This window comes from Akebia trifoliata, chromosome 4, assembly GCF_017979445.1.
Source record: "Akebia trifoliata isolate Shusen 1 chromosome 4, ASM1797944v1, whole genome shotgun sequence".
Taxonomy (NCBI): Eukaryota; Viridiplantae; Streptophyta; class Magnoliopsida; order Ranunculales; family Lardizabalaceae; genus Akebia; species Akebia trifoliata.
This window is the reverse complement of record NC_141378.1, coordinates 7438386-7463462: the sequence shown is the minus strand read 5'-3', so window position 1 is coordinate 7463462 and position 25077 is coordinate 7438386. Positions and strand designations below refer to the sequence as shown.

The following is a 25077-nucleotide window of genomic DNA, read 5'->3' as shown; positions in this document are numbered from 1 at the left end:
GAAAATATAAGAGACGTGATTTAAGGCAAAAACCTATTATCATCAGCTGCCCTAGCTCTCAACCCAACCTTCAAGTCAATTTCTCCACACATGTCACACGTGGGAACAACAACTATATCTGACGACAGGAAGGGCATGAAGCGTGAGAACCAAGCCACTTATCGATACGTCCCACGTGAAAACCATGTTTACACTGAGGCAACACTCGAATCTCTTCACCGTTCTCGAATTCAGCCAAGCAGATTGCACAGTCATCAAGCTTACCGTTAACTTCGCCGTTAAAGGTCAGTTTTGGTAGTGATCGGAGATCGCTCTGTTTCAGTCCCTTTTTCGCCGGAATCATAGGAGCAGAACTGTCGGCTCGTCTAGCAGTATGGCGGAGCCAAGCCCAGCGAACCACGACGATAGCGCCAATTAGGGAACATAGGAAGACGGCAAGGCTTACTGCCAGATTTGAGTTTGAAAATGTAGCTGTCTAGTGGCATAGCCGCCAGATCATCGCCGAAAAATCTTCTCGGACAAGTGGAAACTGGAGAGTTTCTATTTTGGGAAATAAATTGATTAAGTCATCCCGAGCCAACTGTCACCACTAACTGTGGAGTATCAGATTATCTTCGCGATACGTTTTAAATCATCTTAAGGATTTGATTAATAGTTTAGGCCCGTGGACGACAGTGGACCCGATCGTTGAAGATTTCCTTTTGTTGTTACGACTCACACAACTCATAATTGAGTTATCTCGGACGATGCATCTCATCTTGTGATAAATAAATCTGTGAACTCGATTTGTAATTATTTAGTATTGTATATTTACATATTATAAATAATTACAATTTCTTTTCAAGAAAATATAGAGATTATAAGATCATTAGTCCCAATATCATTTTCAATTAAACAATAAATATTTAAATCATAAAAGATAGTTTTGTTAATAAAAAATATAAAATCCCAATTGCTTCGGCCGAGTTTTTCTGACTTGATCGGGATTTTTAAAATATCGTTCAAATAATCTAGCTTGTTTTGTGAGATAATGTGAAACATGAGATGTTTTATAGATGTAGATCCATCCCAGCAAAATATTCATGAATCTTTTCAAAGTCTTCAAATTCAAATTCAATTTCAATGATGACCAATTAAAAAATTTAAAGAATAAAAAAAAATGTGAATTGAGATTGGGAAGTGGTCAGAGAGCAAGAGAAAATGTTGAATGTATATTTTCCTCCACTCCCAATTAAATCATGTGACCCTCTTATATTTATAGTTATCCCCTTCTCTAACATCTATCTTTTGGGGTAGTTGGTTGGTTAATATAGTATCAATTTTTTTTTTTTACAATTCTTACACCTACGACGTCAGTGAGTTTTTGAGTTACCCTATAATATTGGGTTACAAAATTCACTTTAACTGAATTTTACTTGTAAATGTACATAAAATGCACAATCCCCTGCTTAAAAATGGTTAGGTTCCTTCGACTTGAATTATAGCTCAAAGCATGCACAATCCCATTCACTAAATAGGAATCAAGCTGTCATAATAATTAAGGTGAGTAGCCTTGCTACAATGACTCGAAATAATACTCAATCATGTAGAGAACCATCGTTGGCCAAGTGTATAGTACTTGTATCTCCAGAAAAAACGTCTATCTAAGGAGAATAAATCATGTATGAGACGTGCTAAACTGACATCCTCCCACAGCATTTTGTTTAGCACTGTGTGTGTGTGCGCATAGAACCATCGAATTTCCACAAGTATACAAGGGTAAAGCATATATGGTTCTGTGTATACTGCCACGAAAGCGTAGTGCTGGGGGCAGTGTTGTAGAAAGTCAGTGTAGCATTTCTCAGTATCCCTTGACAAATTTTCGTAATTTGATTTGGTCAACCTGTCACTGTCTTATTGGTCGTTGGACCTAAAAAATTTCTACGCGTCCCAAAATATCCATAGCTCAACAAAACAACCAATGTCTGGGAAGCTTCTAAGTGACATATGAAGCTTCCGTAATCGGTACTATAAAAGTACGGATATTTAGAAGAAGAAAAAGTCCTCCGTAGTCCGTAGAAATGAAACCATATTTCTCTATGGACCCTACTTCTTATACCATGAAAATCAACCACTATCAATCAACCAATCAATCAATCTGGACTGTCAAAAAGTAGCCCACTTCTTAACAATAGTCGATCTTCCAAAAATTAGAATGATTGGAGAGTCTCTAGTGTTCCTCGTTAACTAAGTCTGATCTTTGGACATAAGGGTGGCCCACGGATTGAATGGCACCGATCAACCAATCAGTGAGCTACATGCAAGGAATATAAGTAAGGTCCATTGAGGAGGATACACCCCAGGGGCTCATCTAGAAATGTGGACTTTTGTGATAATATCCGAGCAGACATTTTAGAAGAAATCCTGGATACTATATTGACCCCCCTTTTCGTTCCTTGCATGGCTTTCCTACATTCCTTCTTTTCTTCTTTCTTGGGAGTTACTTCTCTTTCTTCAAATTAACCCTTTATAAATAAGCTGCTCAAACAACCCATAAACTCTCTCTCTCTCTCTCTCTCTCTCAAACACAATGGATTATAAGCTCAAAGACCACCATGAGAGTTCAAGGAGCAAGCTATCTACTAGAGTAAAGAGAAAGCCCATGAAGGTTGTCTACATCTCCAACCCAGTGATGGTTAAAGCTAGAAACCCTTCTGAGTTTAGAACACTTGTTCAACAACTTACAGGCCAAGATTCAGACATCATCAAGAATCCCACTATCACTACTCATGAAGTTACTAACATTGAAAGGTCAAAGACTACGATGGTTGATCCGATCGTTGTTGATGACATGTTCATGAACACAATATCTTCAATTGGGTTCACAGAAGATTTTTATTTTAGTGAAATGTTTGAGAGTTTAGCTGAATTTCAATCTCCATGTATTAATGCGTAATCTTCTATTTCTTAAAAAAAAAAAAAAAACTTTGATTAATGCACTTTTGTACTTTTAGTTAATTAGTTTGTTTATATTTTGATGTTTTTTTTTAGAAATTTTTTAATATTTGTTAGTAATCACCTCAATTACTTATCTGGAATCTTTTGAATCCCTTTCTTTCTAGTCGGAACCCAAAAGAGTAGAATCTAAAATAAAGTAGTTCAACTGGTAGGGAGGGAGCGAACTTTAACCAAAGACAGATAATTTCGATCCCTTTCAGACAAATTCCTACTATCACTAAAAGGAAACAAGAACCCCTTACCATGATTCGGCATCTAATCCCCTGGGGGCTTACTACTTTGTTTCTGCCAAATTACAATACTAGTTTGGGAAGGTGTATGACTTAGGTGCCAATTGAGCTCTTTCGAACATGACAGACCTCAACTCCATTACATAGTTTCCCTGGTGAAGGATATCTTCTTGAGATATTTACGAGAAAGTGATCAACTTTTGACAAATTTACAATTCCAATCACTGTTCATTTTAATTACAAAAACATGAATAATAACGAATTTAAAAGTTTTTAAAGTAACTATTTGGCAGGTTTGAAGTGACAATTTCACACGCTTAAACCTATGAAATAGGCACTTTGAAACCATTAAATTCATTATCATTCTGAATTTTTTTTTTTATAACTAAAATGTGATAATCCATGTTTTGATAACTAAAATGAACATTTAACCAGAATCGTAAATAACTCCTTTTTCAGCTCACGAAATGATAATTCACCCCGATTTTCTTTTGACGCCATATATGCAGCTTTTGGCTAGAGTATTGTCAACGAAGTCAACATTATTTGGGTTGACTTTTACAGTCTCTGAAAACATTTGGATTCGAAGTCCTATCATTGACATTAATGGGCGCTTTGAGCTTTTCCTAGCCCACCAAACTATTGACCACATCTCCACGTACAACTAGGATTCCATATGAAATGTAAGACATGACTTGGCCAAGTTTAACTTCATATACGGAAATGGGATGATGTATGAAAATGAAAAAACATGTAATCTGGACTTTATAAATATGAAATACAATGATTGAGATTTATTTAGGAGATATGTATTGGAGGATGCTACCGTTCCAATAAAATATTGTAATCGAGTATCCAAATGTTGCTTAAGCACTTTTCTAATTACATATTATTTATTACTTGACCATTGATTGAATTATTGGGATTCAATGATCACCCAAAGGAAGGTTGGTTCAAACCCCCTTGAACCTAACCTCTTCACCTATCCAATATAAAAAAAAAAAAAGATTCAAATACTGTTCTTATTGAAAGGTGTGTTAAAAACCTTTTCTACTTTAATTAAAAAGGGTCCATTTCACTCAAATAACACAATTTAATTTAGAATCATTTTGGTCTCTCTCTCTCTCTCTCTCTCTCTCGATTACATTGTTAATTAAAGTAATTCATCAATATTTTAGTTTTCGACAAGCATGAACAAATTCAGAAAATTTTCACATGAATATACTGTTGATTTGTTGTACCAGGGAATCAACTTTGTTGATAACATATTATCGTTGATCACGGTTTACATGTTCCGAGAAATATCAATTTAAAGACTGATATTTTAGTTATCTTCTCTTTTTTCTATTATGAATAATGATTTTCTGACACCCCATCTCACATATGCTCCCAAATGCCCCTTAACGTGACATGTGTTAAAATCATAAATTTTTTCCTCAGGACACGTATGGGGATGTATTGTCTTGTTTCCTGAGGAAAATTTATTATTCTAACCCATGCCACATCAAGGAGCTTATGTCAAAGGAGGCGTCAAAACATCACAACGCTTCTCCTATTGCTTCCCAATTTCTCCAACAATGTGGTGAATAGCTCAAAATGCAAATTTTAGTTACTAAAATAGCTGACTGTCTCATAATTGGTAATAGCTCTAAAATGAGACTTTGCCTATTATGATGCACACCACCTACAATCAATTGTGCTCCATCACTTAAAAATTCCCCTTTGCACTCCATTTGGATAATTACACTCCAAAAATAATTTAAAAAATGTTGCACTCTTTTTTCTGTTCTTCCTCAACCATTCCCATAGAAATTATTTTTGGTTCACTAAATTTTGCAAGAAATATTTTATCATTTCAGAGCTATGTTTACAAATTTACGCTCCCTTGCAATATACAGGTTCATATTAATATTTAAGATAATGCTCAAGTAACATTAAAATGCACATCAAAATCTCAGAATCGATGTACATTTTAATGCTACTCTAGCACGATTCTAATTTTTAAATAAAAATTAAAAGGTCAGTATCTTAATTAAGTTGAAGCCAAAGAGAACACGAGAAAAATCAATCACAAAACAAAAGCAAAGAATACAAAATCACAAGTAAAAATAAAGATTAAACCTAAAAGGTTTCGAATTGTAGTGCAAGCGGCAGGTTAAAATAGAAATTATAAAAAAAATATTTTTTTAAAGATTGGTGTGCAACTAGTCAGTCCCAATATGATATTGAGGCACTTTTTTTGGGGGTCATTAGATTATGCAAGGTATTATGAATTTTATTTGAAAGAAAAATCATCTTGAATATTTGAACTCTTAAGATCTATACATGAGGACAGTTCACCTAGCTGAGGATGTTCTGACATAATTTTACTCCCGCTGCATTCGACCTGAAATCAGTACGAGATGACATACATCAAAGAAAAATTTATCCAAACGATGTATAAGGCTCTTCAAGCAAAGTTAGATTGCTACGAAGAAAGCTATATTGTGCAGTGGCAGGAAAAGTTCGACTCGCAACATCAGGCAAGGCCGACCCTTCGATATTACAGTCACCACAATGTGATGCGGATTCAGAATTTAGTCTCCTGCCAGGAATCTGAGAAAAAATGTGGTACGAACACATTCAAGCAAGCGAAATTTGAAACTAAAGGAAGAATCATTCTTTGCAAAAACATTTTTCTTATCAAAGGATTTAAACCTCACTCCAAAGCTCATACTGATAATTTCCTTAAATACATTATTAAGACAAAGAACGATCAATTCACGGAAGGTAAACAACTCCTTCACAGGCCTCAATGTCCATTTGAAGGCATAAATACGGTATAACCGTTGATACCACAAGCTAGATTCGAATACTCTGGCACCTGATACGGATAACCATCACCCTCACTTCTCGCCATGCTAAGCAAAGAGAGATCAGTAACACCCATTGGCCATTGGTTCTGAATCACCCTATCGATCTGCCCATTTGTATAGGCAGTGGGACCAAATAGTGGAACCACATCACTCAGCCCATTGAAAGGGCCATATATCTGATTCATCATTCCATCATCATGGTAGCTCTCTAGGCGATCGAACCCGCAAAAATTTATCGAGGGGTCAACATCTGCAGACCTAGCCATATCGATGGGAAAAGTAAATTGCCGATCGAGGGGGCGGTGATGCCTGTTGTTGGGACTCAAGACTGCATTCTCGTTAACTGCCTTTCCAATGCTGTGCTCCTCATCAAGCAGGTAGTTGATTATATCAAGGTGTGGGAACTCATCAGATGACACCCCAGGCTGTGCCAGACGCGCCGAAGCACTATCTGACACACCAGTTGGCTCATCAGTAAAGTACATCCGAGACCCATTACTATTAGAACTATAGAAATCAAGGTTCTGAATTCCACTTGATGGGGATGGTTGGGAGCACTCCACCCACTGAGGTTGGTTCTGGAGAATTTCAGGAGTTACAGAACCGAAAGTAAAGCCTGGCCTAACCATGCTTTCATCCTTCCTTACAGATCTCTGAGGTGAAAGCATCGGCGAGGACACCGAGGCTACAGGAGGTCGAGAATATGCGGGAGGATGAGGAATGAAACCAGATGGGCTTGCACCCATAGTTTTTCCCATTATGGCATTTCTGTAGGACTGAGGAATGTAACTCTGGGTTGGAGGTGAGGGGTCAGTTCCCAATCGTCCAGCTGCACTTACAGATCGTGCTAATTGGGGCCCAGTTTGAACCATGGAAACAGCAGGAGTGGTTGGCCTGGGACCAGGAATGAGAGGAACGCTCGAAGGTCTCAACATCACAGACACTTGATGAGATATTGGCATCTCAATAGGTGTAAATGAGGACTTTACTGAAGTTGCGGTCTTGTGAGCATCCAGTTTGGAGATGGAAGGAATTTGCTGTGATGGACTTCTTGGAGGAACCCTTTTCTCTGTTTGTTGGAGGCAGTTTGAAGTTCTTTCCTTCTCTGGAGAATTGCTCTCAGCTGTAGGCTTCGACTTAAAATTCGAGGGTAGATTTCTGATGGGACTGCTGGGACAGGATGATGGCTCTGCTTCCATCCTTTGTGTGGAAGGTCTTTCGACATCGACCTGATCTTTAATAACCAGCTTGTTTTGAAGTGTAACAACTTCTTCTTCCTGTTACAAGGATTTGGCAATAGCCCATCAGGTCAACATGAGGATAAAGTTTGAGACTCGGTAGATATTCATCTTGTAAACCTTCCAGAGCCCACAAACAAAATGCCATTAAAGAAAAAAACTTGGAACCTCGAAGGTTACAACTTGGCAAGTTGAAAGCATGGTTTTAAATCTCGTCTATATACCGAGACGACTTGTCTGATACATCTCGGTATCATCCACGAACAAGACGGATAGACAAGTCGAGCGTATCAGACGAGATTTAAAACCACGGTTTATTTTTCTCATTGTTAAATGAGATGACTCAAACGTATCAGAAAATTCATCCAAGACGACTCAGTATCGTTCATGGACAAGACGAGACGTCAAAACGAGTTTTAAAACCATGGTTGAAAATTTGTGAGTGGTAAGCACCACAGACCTGGGATCAAAAACCCCGCCTTCATCCAAATATCTATCAAAACAAACTTGAGATTTGCGGGAACTATTTTCGATGACTTTGTTTTTAGATGGAATTCCTTGTGTAATATTTGATGATTTGGAATTTTTTTGTTCGTTTTTGCTTTTCTTTGAGGAGCTACTTCAGCCTTCTCTTCTTGTATTTTGTTCCTCTCTTTTCTTCAATATATTTTATACTTATCAAAAAAAAAAAAAATTGAGATTTGAACAATATGGCAAGGATTCTGAAAGGACAAATAGAAGTAACGAAAATCCTCTAGGTGTGAAATAAAATGTTTCGCCTGAATTAGCGGCATTCCTTCTATGAACTGTTGAAGATCAAATTGAAAGAGTGCGACATAGGGGAGCCAAATTCAAGAGACTAAGGACTTGAATATCAACGTTGAACAAAGTTGAAGGCCTAAAAGTTTCAATAATAAGGATATGCATAAGGTATCTTAGATGGTGTTTCTAAAGAACAATATCCAAGTTTTATCAGTTAGAAATCCAGAAGGATATATATATTATAACTAGAAGATACGACACTAGTGCAGCTTAGTTCTGAAGAAACCAATCATGCAATTGGTAGCCACAAAATAGACCAAAGGGTTCACAGGTAACCCTACTACCACAAAAACTTAATCTTCCAACATTCCACCATGCATACAAGTACAGAAGTTCCGATGTGAAAGCATGAGTGGCTCTTTCCTAAATCAGTTATCTGTATTTTCAAAGTTGGAGTCCCACTCCATTCAGATCGCGTAAGAGAACCTTGGTGAGTTGCCTTCCATTCACAATTTCTAGGGAATTTGGGAGGAAAGGAATAGGCAGGCCTTTGGGGTAAAGGAAAGAGGTTCATGAGGTCATTATTAGTATTTTGGGACTTGTGTTTATTGGTGCAAATCATTAAAAGGAATTTAGGGTTTTAATTTTGAGGATTTAATGTTTAGGTGGGATTCTATTTGTAGTGAGACAACGCAGAGGGTAAGTGTTCATTATGTTTTTCATCCTTCTTTTTCTTCAACATGTTCCTATAGAGGATAGTCCACTCAACCTCCTGTTCTGTATGTTTCTTTTTTCACTTCATTGAAACCTAACCTACCCAAAAAGAGAAGTTTGAATGAACACATGAATTTCTTCAGTGTATGTCTCTACCTAAGATCTGTAAATCTAAAAGTAGTGCTAGTCCATAAAACCCTACAGGAGTCAACAAATTTGTTTCTATGACAACTTCTATGAAGGGCTTATTTTGTAATTTAAAATATTAATTAATCGGTAGTTTTGAAGTATACATAGTGAAAAAGGATATTTTTGTAATTTTAACAACCAACCAACGTGATTTTAGAGGGATTGCAATTTTCTTGATTTTTGACCAAAATGACCCTGATTATACTAAGTTTAAATGTGAAGGTGGGGGTATTTTTGGAGTCGAACCACTTCCACTCCACCTCATTATAATGGTAAACATTATAGCAAATAAAGAAGATAAGGATATTACTAGTTCCACCTTCTCAACCAAATGCTGCTCAAGCCATTGTATGCGATCCTTCAAAGAAAGAACAGACTCTGATCCAGGTTCAGCCTCTCTACAAGCTTCAGGAGCATCATGTAGGCACCCTATATCAGTCCCAGCCCCAGCCTCAGAATTCTGACTATACATGTCAGTTGCGCAACTTGTCTGATCGTGTCTCTCTTTACCACACCGACTCTTTCCTCTACAAAATTAAAACCCCAGCTCAAAAACGTACCAACCGTTCCTTCCAAGTAGCAAAAAGAATAAACAAGGCTTGACGATGTTACCTGCCCGGAGATGTTAGGCTTCTGTAGTTAGGGAAAGAGTTCCCTTTGTAGGGTCCATTTGTAACAACCGACGGGACTGAATCTGTAGAACATGTCGAAGAACTGTCATCCACTATAGAAATGCTCTTCTTCTCTGCTTGTCCTCCGCTGCTACTGGCTTCTGTGGCAGGGTGAACTTCTGATGTATCTGTATCTGAGTTGACAGGACTTGCACCTCTATCTTCCAAATAGGCCTGAAGCGTTTCAACATCTTCAGTAAATGACACATCTTCAAGTGTGTCAGGCTTTTCAATCACAGATAGTACTTGTTTCAAAGAGATGTCATCCATTAGTCTTCCATCAGTAGAGCTCTCATGACGCTTCTCCTCTTGTACAGCCACATCAGACTTCTCATTCGTTCCTTTATCTTTTCCTTTGCGGCCACTCCGCTTCTGTTTACTCTGGATTAGAATAAAAGGAAGAGTGAAGTGTGAGTAAGAGTTCAAAGGAAGAATGAATTGAAGATCTCTGTTTAACAATGAAATCAAGATTATTATTTACTGCAAAACATATAATAAAATAAATTGACAAGTCAGATAAATAAGAAAACGAGCATACTATATTAATGTTAAAATAAGTTGATTCTTGACTTTCTATGGAACGATAAGGAGGGAAAATTCCACCTTAGAAATTGGAAAATAAGTTTTTGCCTAGAAACAAGGAGGTTCATGTGAATTCCATTCTTAGGAAAATGGTTATGAAGGTTTGGTGTGAAGGATGGTAAATTGCTGCATAGAGTTATTTAGCAAAATATAGGAAAAGAAATTTTGGGTAAAAAGTGAAGAGGCTAGATCATTGTTTGGGCATGGAATTTGGAATAGGAATACCCTAAGTGCTTCTCGATTTCCACAACAAGATAAAATTCAGAGTTTGGAAAAGATGAAAAAAGTTTTGATTCTGGGATGATCACTAGTGTGGTTCATCGATGCTTAAATACAAATTTCCAAATTTGCATATTTTATCTTGCAACAAGAGACTGCCCATTCAGGATTTCATGGCTCAAGTATGAAATTGGGTTGCAGAGGCATGTGACATGGGATTTCTGTTTCAGAAGATGCTTCAAAGATTGGGAGGTCGAATCCATTGCTAATCTTATTAACAGAATCTCCTTTATGCCCACATTCCTCTAACTCGGACTATAAACAACATTCGTGTAAATAACAAAACCATCTAAATCAACTTTCCCTTGGTTTACCATCTGTCAGGGCTACTCCCCACACTTTCACAAATGTGTTCATTTCTAATTTATCTTCCTAGTTTGTCCACTCATCCATCTCAGTATCCTCAATTCTGCTATACTCTGTCCATGAACATGTGTCTTGATTCCCAATGCCATAAACAATAGTTTGCAGCATTATGCATCAAGTGATACTTCTTAACAGCATAATGACTTATGAGAGGTTGACTAAATGGTTTACCACCATCATGTCATATTATTTTGTAAGATATAATGGCATTAGCAATACAGATCTAGAATTGGAACATAATCAGTAACAAACTGACCCTGACGAGAATATGAAAATGATAATGATTCACAGATAAAACAAGAAAAAATAAGGAAAAATATTGAACCTGTTTCTTCTTAGTTCGTTTTTCCTTTTCAGCTGCTCCACGTCTTGCTTTTTGCTCACTTTCAGCTTGCCCTGCCGCCTCTTCTTCACGTATGAGTTCCTCTTGTCTCTTCAAAGCAACAGCCTCCTGGTACGCAACTTCAATTCTATTGCTGCAACACAAAAGTAACGAAATAAAGTTCGAGAAAAGGAACATATATATGAAATTAGTTCATCGCAAATCAAATAGGTTTTTGTATCCTTTCAATAGAAATACATTTTTGCCAACCCAAAATATTTGGGATAAGGTTTTGATGAAGCTTAATTTAGTATAAATTGAAAAAAACAAAAAAAAAAAGTTAAAATATTAAAAATCCCCAAGATATACTTCATTTACCTAAAAATATGAGCTAGTACAAAAATTTCCAGAGTCCTACGACCCAGCTCTGTAAGCCGTCTCTCATCATGTTCAATGGAATCTTTGTAGAAGTCTTCTCCAGAGGTTACATCCTACAAATAAAAGGAAAGTTTTTGAGCCATCATAGGAGTATACAGTGAGCCACCATAGGAGTATACAGAGATATAATTTCAAATACAGAAATTTGAGGCAAATGGTATTTTGGAGTCGATGCAAGTGCACAGATGAAAACCTTTGTATATTAAAAATATGCTTAAATAATGTTTACAAGCTAACAAAAACATATTGCTTTCAATCCACAACCCATGTATGTGCACACAGCATAGAAACTCCATAAAGCTTCATGATAAAAAGGGAAGTGCAATCAATTTTATCTCCATCAGTGTAGTAATTCATTCAGACTTGCACAATAGGCAAGAAATAGGAATCACCTCCAACCCCCCGTGTCTCCTAAGTGAGGCCTATGAAACTTAAGCAATTTATTATGCAATTTAGGATATAAATATTTACATTTTAGCTATAAAGCTCAAATATTCAAACTAAATAAATAAAAAAATCTCATTTTAGGATATTAATATTTACATTTTTGCTATGAAGCTCAAACATTCAAACTACAAAAAAAAAAAATCTCAAAAAATGACTTCCGTAGAAACTGTCCCAATCCATTATAAATACAATAAAATTACAGAATCATTAAACAAAGCTAATAGGATTGTTTTTAAAAGATCCTAAATGGAAGGGGGAAAAAAAGATATATTAGGATAACTATTGAAGAGTTATCAAATTCGGTAAAAGTCCCACTTAAATCACATCGTTTTTCCTTCACAAAATTAATCGTGATTTTCCGTTCTAGTCGCGAACTTCACAGAGTAATTCGTGAACTCCATGATTGACACAAAAAGTTGTCTCTTACTTTAAAGGAAGAAAATAAAACCTAACCCTTCGTCTCTAAGCCACTAACCTTTTCTCCCTTGGATTTCTTCTCCCTTAGGTGAAGAAGAAGAAGAATCCAAACAGGTACTTTTTTTTATATATATTTTCAAAAAAAAAAAATTGGATTCATAATTGTAATCATTTTATATTTTGAACAATATAAAGCTTGATTATTTTGCAGACTTATGGTTACTTTTTGTGGATGTGGAGATGGATATCAATAAGGGGTTTGAAAATTTATTATTGTAGTTCAATATGGGATTTTGATAAAACAACATGAGAACACCACATAGTAGAAACAACTACACACAGCCCTAATCCTAGTTTGATTTTCTTCCAAATTTAGTTTTTTTATCCTGAATTTTTCCTTTTATTCCCGAACCCCAATGTTGTGACTATGCCATAGAGTGCTACAAAAAGTAAGAAGCAAACAAGATTAAAATTCTCTAAATAACCACCTTTGTTTGCTCTTTCTAATTAACTTTTCTTTTATAATAAACATTTTCTTAAGTTTTGTTTACATAAAGCTATGTAATTTAATAATAAACAAGAAGATAGTGAATTAAAAAAAAAGGGAGCGAAAATTAAGCGCACGGTGTGTAAACTTTCAGAGGCCGTTGTGCAGATGCTTTGGCTTTTAATCCATACCACTTGCACAAGTAATTATTGCTTACCTTTGTGCGATTCTGAGGACCCTTCTCATCCTTCGGAGGCAATGGCTCCAGCGCAGCCCTTTCAAGAAGTGGTAAAACATCATCCGCCAATACAAACATGTCTTTCTCAACATGGACAATAGGAGGTGGAGTTTCCTCGGTGTCCAATAGTTTAGCTCTCGCTTTCTTGCTCTTACTCTGGCATTCAAGAGCTTTAAGACCACTATAAAGTGAATCCATCACTAGAGTAGAAGTGACCTCCTTCTCTATAAAAAAGTGTTTCACGACTACTTTTAATATCACATCTGTTTTCTCCATGGACATGCGGCGCCTAGCAGTTTGGTCGACCCCTAACCAAAAAGCTGAGAAACTGCATCCATGACAAGTAAAAAAGATCATTATTAAATATTAAAAATACTGACCAAACAAACACAATGAAGTTGGATTGGATGATTAAAAATGGCAAAACAAAGATCATAAAAGAAAGAGGTCCTAGTTGGTAGCTCACAAGCTACAAAGTTAAATGGTTTTCGATGCTGCTTGGACCTGTCAAGAACTCATATCTACGTGAAAAATCTAGTTTTCAAAGAATTTTCAATCAGACACAAACCAACTCAATTTTTCCAAACAAATATTTATTTGTTTAGATATATTATTTCTATGGTGTATCAATTGAATGAGTTTAATGTATAATAGCCTGTTTAAATGCATTGTTTCATGATTTATGGACATGTTACGTATCAGGTTTCTAGGGAATATCTGCACTCCGTATCAGTGTCGCACATTGACACATGTAGGTCATTGCTGAAAGCCCAATTGAGTGATACCTACAATGAGTTAATGACACGACATAACAAGGGTATCTTTATTGGATCTGTGTCAAAACTAAAATAAAATAAAAGCCAGCATTATAGGAGTATTTGGTGTGAAACAATACTCATGTCTAGTACCTAAAATATAGAGCTCAACCAAGTCTGACACTTGGACCCATTTGATAACTGGCATTAGTAAACATACTGGGTGACAAAGAAAACTCATGAGTTCCATAAGTGGATCCCACAATCCAAGTGTTAAAGAAGATTTTGCGATAAGGACTGCACATTTTTATTGCTCAAACCGGAATGGTTTAAACGAGAATACAGGATCCATAGCCATAAAAACCACAAGTCGCCAGACCATTTAATTTGGATGCTCAAAAGCTACCAGCTGCCTTCCCCAAACTCCTTATGGTTTTTTATGGTTATAACTAATATCCAGTTGGACCTGAAATATATAATTAACACTACTCTGACAAGGAAAAACAGAAGTTACCTTGACCACCTCAATTTATCCTCAATCAACTTCCCAAGCTTGCCTCTTCTCTCTTCAACAAAACGCCGGCAAATTGGCTCTACATTTGTTAAATATACCCGAACTAGTTCTCTTCTATATTGGCAATCAAGGCAACGGAAAGGACGGTGCGATTTTTCTCTTAAATATCATAAGATACAAAAGCAGAATTAGTTAATGATCATTGTCCGGAGAAAAACAAAACAGGAAATAGTAGCAAACAGATCCATTTGACAATATAGTAGAGCTCACAGATCATGTGTGAGCAATTAACGACCAATGTCCAGAGCAAAAACAAAAAGGGAAATAGCAACGAGTGATCCACTTAATCATAATATTAAAATTGGTAGACCATGTATTTTCAACCTGGATAGTAATTTGCATAGGTGAATAAACATTCAGCATGTAACTAGTGAAATATTTTTTTTTTGATCGGTTGTACCTAGTGAAATATCAAACCCAGGAAACTCTATATCAACCAAATCAGAAACCTCTAATCAATGATATGAACAGAAGTCTATACAACTGAATCGGGACTCCAGTTACAAGTTTAAAAATTATAATGGATGAATGCTATTAAAAACAAGAGCAACTTAACAGCATGTACAATAGTTCTCTTCCAGAGTCCGGGTGACTAGAAGATTCCTCCCCTTCGGATTTGTTGGGGCCTCGGGGGCGATGGAAATAAAGAAAATAGAAGGTGGTCTTCGATGGGAAAGAAAAGTTTGTGCAAACTACAGTTTTAATAATCAAAGCTCTTATATTCAAATGGTCGTTAGTTTTTAAAGTCTGTAATGGGGAAGGACAATTTTGTCTTTCGAGTAATGGTAATCCTTGGTAGGTTGTTTTGACTTCCACAAAGTACACGTTTTGTTGGGTTCATCCCTTTATAATATTCTCATCTTTAATTATCAAATAAAATTATTTGGGCCAGACAGTGTTGGCCAAACCCATAGCAAACTGGAAGACATTTGTCCAAACCTCCTGATTTGATATAAACTGTAGAACACTTAAACAATAGACGTAAGATTTTTTTCATACATGACAATTGTCCTCAGATTAACTTCATAATTCATAACAAATCAAAAGATGAGAAAAAAACAAAAAGGAAATGGCAGAAACACATAAAAGAAGCTATCAAACTTGATTAAATGTCCTCATTTTCCCGCTTTAAATGATGAGATTTTTTGGGAGACATGTTCCTGTTAAGAATGAAATTGTGGCAAGGATTCATGTGGCCAACACCAAATAGTTTGGGCAAGGCTGAGACTGCAAATGTTATGGATAAAATAATCATTGACTAACATGGTACCCATAAGTCTATAATTTATGGTTTAAAGAAATGGCTCACAGTATATGGTTATATTGCATAAAGAAGTTTAAAAGGACCAGGCTAAGGCCGATCGGAAAAAAAAAACACAGGACCAGGCTATTGCCAGCTATGCCAATTATCAGTTTGATCCCTTTTCATCATCGCCAAAGTCTTATCTGAAACTGGGGAATGGGTCAGCCCATGTCTTCAATGGAGAAAATAACTCATCCTCCCTATCTTCATTCTTCACAACACATATTCTATGAACATGTTGTTTCTTTTCTTCTTCTTCTTCTTCTTCTTTTTCTGATCACTACAAACACGTTGTTTCTTGATTCTCCAACAATTTGCTCCACATGGTAAGACAGTCATATTAGGTTCAGTGTAAAAAATCTAAAGATTTCACCATAGCATATCATTATCCTGATCCATCATTCACTGATCTATGTCAAATTTGTGGATAATGCTGCACCAAGCATTTGAGTAACTAAGAGATGTGAAAAGGAGATGGATGAACACAGCAGTGCTTGCTTTAAGTGACAATTCACAAAATAATTGTAAGTAACTTCCGAATTCTGATTTTTATCTGAGTCGTAAAAACATCAGGAGTTAAAAAAATAAAAGCAACAGAAGATCAAATCAAACCATAGGCATAAAGAGGAGTATACCATCAGGTCAAAAGAAAAAAAGGTAAACCAGACTTAAATTAATGAAGAATGCAATCCAACAAGTGATAAAGCTTTAGAAGGCAACACTGAGAAATAAGTAGCAGACAACATCGTACATTGTGCTGTAAACATATGAGATCACAGAATAAAGGGCAAAGACTAATCAAAGATGAAAATAAAGGAATACCTGATAACTTGGACTTGAGCCTTTATAACAAGTGCATCAGAAACAACAAACCCATCTGCCACTTTTGTTAGCTCTATAAATTTTTTCCACCCCCAATCATGTTCTTTCTTCCAAAACCGGTGCAATGTATCTACAAAATGTCCATTAACTTCATTACATCCAAAAGCATTAAAGGGAAAAGGCTTCATCACACCACTTAAAACTGAATGTAGCCAACAAACCAGAATATTTAGATTTCTTTGGATCTTTATTCACCACAGCTATTGTAAACTGAGCAAAATGGCTCCATCCTGTGAATGGATGGAAACAATGACGTCAATTATAGAGAACCAATAACATAGAACAAATTGAATATTGTTAAATTTATAAAACCTGGGAGAAGTTTGTCATGATTAGCAACACAAAGAAACAAAGAGAGATGGTTGCAGACATCACATCCTTGAGGGTAGATTAAGATGTACCTACAAATTCATTTCAACAAGATTTTAATTTAGAGGTAACACCTGTTGCCTGTGCATCATAAGTATGTGTATTTGTATGCATGCATAAATAAAAAACACTACACACTAAACACCATCATTGTTATAATCATCTATGCCTTAACCAAAAATATAGACCAAAACAAATCTTGTTCCATCATTCAATTTTATATAGCAATTTGCTTTGTTAATTCTAGAGTTCTTATATCCACTCTTACTACCTAATTGAAGAACGTTAACACTATAACCCAAATAAACATTACAATATCAAAAGGAAGAAACCATATAGAGGCGACCCACCACATCACTTAGTAAAATCCAAGGTAGTGCTCCTTTGTCAAAGAAAATAAGTTACACAAAATAACCATATTAATCGTACATATTTTTTTCAGACAAAAGTAACAGAAAGTTTATTAAAAAGGTAATGGATTAATAAAAAATAAAAATAAAACTACTTTTGCATATATCTTTGGTAATAGTTAAAAACTTAACTTTAAGTTTGTGAAGGGCCTTATAGGAAATTTTCATTTAAAATTTTGTATTTAAATAAAACGTTTGGTAGTGCATACAATTTTAAAGATATCTGGGATTTCTAATGAAACTATGTTTACCATAAACCAACTTATAGATTGAAAGTCATGACATTTTGAAAAAACAGGGAAAAAAGTCAAGACAAAAAAAGACACCTGGCTCGGTATGGTTGGTGTAACAAATCAGATAATGCCGGCAGAAATGCAATCACTGCACAAAGACTACATATTTGAACCAGAAATAGGGGCTTTTTTCATGTGTAAGGGGTGTGGACTTGGGTAGCCAAAAACTGGATATGGGTTTTTCGTATGCATTGTGTGTGTGTGTGCATGTGCGAGTGTGAGTGTGAGTGTGCATGTCATGCGTGACAATAACAATGAAATAATATCGATAACAACATACCATTTGTACCCACCAACCTCAAATGCATTGCTTCGAAGTTCTCTTTTGTTAATTTGTCGGAAGTTCTCTATCTTCCATGTAAACTTTCCATATAGCTCTGAAGGTTTTGGCCCTACATAAGAGTGAAATCAACTCACAAACAACTATACCCACACAATTTCTTTTGATAGATAAAGGGAACAACAAATACAAGCAGTAGATCGAGATGACCTACCAAGGGAAAGAAAGCAAGAAAAAGAACAAAAGACAACAATAGAGCTACGGCTCCAAAAGATTACAAACACACGATAGCCTGAAGTATTTCATGAAGCTGCAAGTACAACATCCTTAACCAGTAAGGGTTTGAAGGCTGTGTGTGTAGAATGTCTACGAAGCTTATTTTCTTTTACTGACAGATTCATTAGTAGTTTGAAATTTATTCCCAGTGTCGTATACTTAGAAAGTATTATTAAACCTCTCTTATTCGATTGATAATGATTGAAAAATCAACATTCCTAATAAGTTACGACAGTCAATTCGTATCAAGCAAAAGTTTGTCCAGCCTCGAAGAGAATGACATTCGCTTCTACGAATTGACATTCGGGTCGATGTGCTTTCAATCATGATAGAGCACATAAGCTCTTCTTTAAGATGAGGTTGATGCAGAATTATGAGATTCAGTTGAAGTTGAGGCCCAAGCTTTAATTTAAGGTGGGATGAGTTAAGGAACTTCAATGAACTTCCATAGTAGTTGTAAGACGTCAAGCAAATCATCATACGTTTAAAAGAAAATGCCTGGGTGCATCCTTGGTCTCTCTAAAATGAGTTTCATTTTTTAACCTTTTTTTCACTAGCTATCGCAGATGGGATTAGGCAGACCCTAGCATATTCATACTCTAGCATCATCTTTGACAACTTTGAGAAGAAAAGTAGGGGAATCTAATGGATATAAATATAATTTAGAATATCATCTTACTGTAATTGTCATTAGTGTACACATGGTGAGAATCATGATAGCTGTAAAAAGTTAAAATCAAAGCAATGAAAACAGATAAAAGAACTAAGTCAAAAGTGAAATATAAAACTTACTAAATAGGCTTGATTAGCATCAGACCTTGCATATGCAAAGTGAGCATCACATAAAATCAACTTTTTCATATGCATGCAAGGTGCACCTCCACCAGAGAGTACACAAAAGTGCCGCATAGCACACCTAAAAAGTGTGGTAGCATGTGGGTAAGCTTCAAGGAGTGAGTTTAAAAAAAAAAAAAACGGAACATACATCTCAGAGGTCTCAACATTGACATGTGCACCTCATGTGTTTCAAGCATGTGACAGCTCAAATATAAAACATTGTTTAGGACTTTCAATCCACCTACTCCTCGAGATCAAAACTAGGACAGATGGGCTGCTCTTCAGTTTATCAAACAACTAGGATTTGCTTGATCCTCATATTCGTCAAGAGGTTTCTTTGGAGAGATGTAGAAGGCTCCAAGTCTTCTGTCTGTAGGCAAGAAGGAAAGGAGAGAAGATGGGACATTGGTGCAGTGCCTGCCAAGGGAACTCCAACGGTCAAGTCAGAATTCAGATAAAGGAGATGAAGAAGGTGAAATGAGAAAGAAGATGATCTTAGAAAGTGTGGGAGTGAATTTTTTGAATCCCTCTTTAGATTTTTATTTGAACACTTATAGGAAAACTCTTGAGAACAGTTGTCATCACATAAATGACCAGGTGTCTCATAAGTTGGACAATGAGTTAGACAAACAGGTTAGTGAGAAATACTTGAGTAGTTCTGAGATATGTGCCCATCACATTAGATGCAAACAATTGAGTTTGAGGTAGAAAGGTCTCAAATTGCTAAATGTAAAATAACAGAGATATTTAATTTGGAGGCTTGCTTACAAACAATGTTCCATCCTCTGTCCCTTTGATAAGCTTTGCTCTATATCTCACATATGTGAGGATCTGAAGGCAAAGCGATCTGATTTGGGGAAGGCCAACTTTCTTTTTTATGGGTAAGTTGGACTTGAACCCACGATTCAAAGTTGCTTTGCAATGTGTCAAACCAACTGAGATATGGGCTTAAGCCGATGGAAGGTCAACTCTCTTGTCGAAATGGATGGCTACTACCGATCAATTTACCAATTATACGGATGTGTGGTCCCCGGCTTAATGTCAAGGTGATATCAGGAAGGAGACTACAAGACCTTTCGTGACGACAGCTCATCAACATCTCGGTTGGCTAAATATGATTGGTGCTTTGGGATGAGAAGTCTTGTATGATCTTGACTTCCTTGGAATTTTACACCAATTTGGTTGTTTGACGTCTTCTCAACTCTTTAGCTTTGACCGAGCTCCATTATTGGATTTGTTGTAGACAATAGAGATCTTCATACCATGCACAATACTAAGCTAATATATATTTGTATTATTCCGAGGAGACAAATGTCTCTATCTAATGGAGAGGGGAAAAGTGGTGTCCACAACTATTTTTTTTTTAAATTATAATTTCTACCCCTTCCCCCATCTCTTAATGGAGAGGGGAAAGTGGTATCCACAATTATTATTCTTTTAATTATAATTTCTACCCCTTCCCCCTCCTAGGTCTTAAGTTACGTTTTAAGGTTTCATTTTCCTATAAATAGTTTGTTACGAGAACACATATGGTACTTTGATTCAGCTTTTTAAAATCGAACCGGACCAATGGTCTGACCAGGTCTGACTGGTATGCAATCTGGTTCGTTAACCGAAATTTGCTAAAGAACCGTCAGTTTTTGTTGATGTTTATAGGTTAATGGTTCAACCATCAAAACCGGCTGTTTTTATAAACCATGCTTCTTAACATTGTATGAAACATCTTAAATAAGAAATCAAAAGCTACACATATGTCATTATCCCTTTCTTTGAGATTTTTATAGAAATCTTCTTAATTAAGATATAAACAACGTGCAAGTCCATAAATAATTCATTTTTAATGGTTTTTTACAAGAGCTTCTTAAATTGAAGTGAGAGTTACCAAATCATGCAACCTCTTTTTAAAGCAATATTCATAAATTAAAGAGTTGAGTTACCCAAAATACATAAAATCTTTAAATTTTTTCTGGATCTTGGTGGATGTTGTATTTTATTTTAAATCCAATTATAATTTATTAAATAATACTAAAAGTTAGAGTTTTATATTATTTACAGTTTTTTAAATCTTATATTTTTATTTATTTATCATATATTAATATTTTGAGTTCTTCTTCACTACAATTTTTTTCAAATGTATATATTGATAGGTATAGGGTTAGCGGATAGCAAATGAAGTTGGGTTCAAGGGGTTTGAACCTCAGTCAAACCCCAATCTAACAATTTTGGATCATTGGATTTTGAAATTTTGCTAACGTTGGTTAGTCCAAGTGTTCTATGAATGTTCTCTTGCAAAGACATGTTATGGTATCTCTTGATTCAACCACATCAAAAGACTATTTTGTTTTGGAACCAAGGTATCTAAGCCTCATAGAGCACCCGACTAATTCTCAAGGAACATGAAGTCCCCTGCCCCATACACACCAGGTAGTTTATGGGATAAATCCTTGAGAGTGGCCCCTAAGGGAAGATTCAAATTCAAGACCTCCGCTTTCTGAAGTGTGGTTTTTCTAGTTTTATGTCCAAACAAGCCTATTTATCTAAGTAGGCATATCATTTCTCCTACATCATTTGGCATCAAAACAAGTTCCTTCTTAAGGAACGAGAGCTGGTCAACAAATCAATGCAATTACAATCAACACAAAAAGATGGATTCGTTGAGGGATGCAACCAGCCAGTAAAATGTAGTATATGCCCTATTTACGATGTCTTTGACAAGGAAAAGATTAATCAGATTATCACAGCATTGATCTAACCATCAATCATCACACCAACCATTTTCAGCTAGCCAATTATCATACCATTATCCATCTATCACAAATAGCCACAATGATTGTCTATAGAGAAGTTACCCGTGTATACGACCAAGCACTAGAAATTTGAGTCGAACTTTTTTTAAGAAGCGCTGATTGATGCAATTGAAAATCTCAGGTTAAGCCATTAACCTGACAAGAGTAATGTATCCTAGGAAAGTACAACATCAATATTTTTCCCATAACTTTAGTGTGTGAAGTTGGGTGTGCCAATTTTGTACCTTGGATTACCTCTTGAATCACCCTAAAGGAGTAAGGCGGACATCTAGGACTTGTGATTTTTCTGTCTACACAACACCTCGAGATCTAAAACACTTCCAACCCACTCACAATCGATGTTCCTGAGCATTGGTGTGGTCCCTACTAAAGCAACTTTGTTGCCAAAGTCCAACTCATCATCGATTTTTAGTCGAGATTATCTAAAAAACTCAACTAAAACAATACACCTTGCTTATATAAGCCTATCCCATCTTTTTTGGAATTTTTCCTTATACATCTTACTTATATAGGCTTATCCTCCTTTTTGGGAAATATTTCTTATCCTCTTATGTTAGTGGCGCGTCATTGTGTTTTTTTCTTGAATTTTGGTGTTGTCATTTTTTTTCCGAAAATCTCACTATCAATTACACATTGATGCAAGAACGTTACTACTCTACCATCTTCAAATCCCGATCCATATTCACTAGCTCTTTTGATGTGATCCTTTCAAGGTGGTAAAATATAAATACCCTTCCATCTCCGAGCTCTCTCAAGAAGGGAATTCATACTCATCCAACAAGGATGGATGCTTGACTTACAATTGAAAACCTTCCCTTTCCTCAAGTCAAGTAATGAATTACTTCTGTTGCTATCTATCTCACTAAATATTCCAATGAGCTCGATCTGATAGTTGTGTTGTGATCCTATATTTTAAATGAAATGTAAAGCCTCAAATGAGGACTTTTATTTTATATTCATTAATCGACAAAGCTTTAACGGACCTTTACTTGCCCTTAAAGATGGGAAATAACCCCTAACAAAAACTCAGTAAAAAATAACTACCAGATTGACTCCTTCCAGAGCAAAACGCAGAAGTTTCCTAGCCCCAACTTTTATTTTACAACAACTTTTCATGTTCCTTGTCAATCCACCACCACTTCTTCCAACAAACCACCTCTATGAACTCTGACATTCTTTGCATAGCAGGCGTAGGCAACTGAGATTTTATCTAATTTTGTAAGGCATATTACTTCCTCCTTTTGTGGAACACACATTGCCTTTCTCTTTTAAAACCAACAATAATAAGTAAATAAAAACTTCTTAACTAATAACTCTTTTCAAAGAGATATGCATCTCATTATATTCAAAGAAGCACTTCAAAAGATATAATAGCAGATAAATTTGAGATAGTTGCAGTCATCTTTTCAATAGTTATATAAACCTTCTGACAGCCTTCTATATCCATTATCAAGCACATTATCATAAAAAACAATTGCAGTATAAATTATTATTTTTAAATTTGTCTCTTTCAAGAAAAATCAATGAATCAATTTTCAGCATGTAAAAATCCTTTTAAATATTCAATAAGCTCAAAAACTACTAAACACCCACCAATTCATTGAACAAGAAAAAACTAACACATCCATCTCTACTCTCAATTTTTTCCCATTAATTCTTCTTTTTCTTCTTTTATTACTTTGTTTTTGTGATGAATGTGAACAACAAATGAGCAGGAATATAGATTAAACGAAAAGAAAATAAAAAACAAAAACTAAGGAGAATAGCTTACCACAATCATCATCGTCGGTGTCCCAGTAAGGAGGTGAAGTCGACGGGGTACCATTCTCCAATTGCTCGCTCGACCGCCACTCCGCCAGAGCTTCTCCGGACTGGCTACTCTGTCCACTTGAAATCACCTCTGATGACCTCCCAACTCCATAATCTCCACTCACACTCCCAGCCATATTTTTAACTCCACCAACAATTTTTCCTCACCCCAAATCCTTCACCTGAACTCACCAGATTAAAAATCAGATTTTTGAAAATCCTCCAAATGAATCAATTAAATCAGAACCAAATTGAACCACCTTCATTCCAACCCTAATAACAAAAACCCATTTTGCATCAGAAAACGCATAATCAGAAATCAATTTCACATAATCCCTACAATCAATAACCATCTATTTCAAACAAAAGGAGAACAAATAAAATCACCCCAGAAGCCAGAACCAAAAAAACATACTCGAAAATAAAAATTCCATGAAACCGCGCAAATAAATACGAAAAAAAAATAACGTAAAACCCGCAGAAACGGTACCATAAACCCTAGAAAAGACCCAATCGAAACGAATAAATTACGCTAAATAAATTACGATATATAAAGAAGGATATGAAGAAGATAAAAGAGAGAGGGTTTGTAGAACGAAGGGCCGTACCAATGACGAAGAACAGAGCTGGTATTGTTCGTTATTAATGGCGAATGGACGCCGTTTTTCCTCAGAGAGAGAGAGAGAGAACTGCAGAAGAGATTGGGCTTCGGAAGGCCAGTAAAGCGAAGCCTGAAATATAAAAATAAATAAATATACATATATATACATGTTTATGGGAAATTTAATAATACCTCCTTTAAAATTGGTAATATTAGGTTTACCCTGCAACGCCGCTTTTTTTTACGATCAAAGGATGAAATTTTAATTTATTTATTTTTTTCTCAAAATATATCCTTCAAAAACTTACTAAATCAAAATTTTAGAAAAAAAAATTTTCATTTTCACCATTAAAACGTAAAAAAAAATGTTGACTTTTGGATTTGGCCATTTCCACAAGTAAACTTGATCTTACATTTCACCGGGGTAATATAATATTTTACTAAGGTAAACCTAATATCATCAACTTTCTAGGGGTTATTATTAAATTACCTTAATTTTAGAGAGATAATATTGCCAGTTTGTCGCACCAACTTCACGAACACCACCGCAATTCAGTTGGACATCCCCCAAAGATACACATCTTGGAGTGGCTTTAGTAAAAGCTGATGTGGTAATAGAATCTCTCTAATTTTAAAGGGATATTTGAGA

The 25077-nt window shown here is 35.8% G+C and overlaps 2 protein-coding genes across 3 annotated transcripts; one reads left to right on the top strand and one right to left on the bottom strand.

Moving 5' to 3' along the window:
• The first annotated feature begins 2569 nt into the window (after positions 1-2569).
• On the top strand, positions 2570-2935 carry LOC147403428 (sigma factor binding protein 1, chloroplastic-like). Its single transcript, XM_086437560.1, has one exon. The coding sequence runs from the start codon at positions 2570-2572 to the stop codon at positions 2933-2935; it is 366 nt and encodes a 121-aa protein (XP_086293686.1).
• A 2965-nt stretch (positions 2936-5900) lies between these two features.
• Positions 5901-24591, bottom strand: LOC147403427 (TNF receptor-associated factor homolog 1b-like). 2 transcript variants are annotated; one of them, XM_086439007.1, is made up of 13 exons: positions 24436-24591; positions 23790-24009; positions 18099-18210; positions 17059-17147; positions 16908-16976; positions 16687-16816; positions 14502-14660; positions 13212-13560; positions 11584-11696; positions 11209-11359; positions 9598-10037; positions 9296-9512; positions 5901-7359 (listed from the first exon to the last, which is right to left on the bottom strand). In XM_086439007.1, exons 2-13 carry the CDS (start codon positions 23962-23964, stop codon positions 6019-6021), a joined length of 3345 nt encoding a protein of 1114 aa, XP_086295133.1. In that variant the 5' UTR covers positions 23965-24009; positions 24436-24591; the 3' UTR covers positions 5901-6018. The 2 variants fall into 2 exon arrangements, with proteins under 2 accessions (XP_086295133.1, XP_086295134.1); XM_086439008.1 differs by having other exon boundaries at positions 9305-9512.
• Between the last annotated feature and the right edge of the window lie 486 nt (positions 24592-25077).

Excerpts from the sequence above, each read along its gene's own strand:
- LOC147403428 (XM_086437560.1), top strand. The coding sequence starts at position 2,570 with ATGGATTATAAGCTCAAAGACCACCATGAGAGTTCAAGGAGCAAGCTA.
- LOC147403427 (XM_086439007.1), bottom strand. The coding sequence starts at position 23,964 with ATGGCTGGGAGTGTGAGTGGAGATTATGGAGTTGGGAGGTCATCAGAG. Across the intron at positions 17,148-18,098 it reads GAGGTTGGTGGGTACAAATG|GTACATCTTAATCTACCCTC; the intron begins GTATGTTGTTAT and ends ATGAATTTGTAG. Across the intron at positions 13,561-14,501 it reads GATAAATTGAGGTGGTCAAG|TTTCTCAGCTTTTTGGTTAG; the intron begins GTAACTTCTGTT and ends TCATGGATGCAG.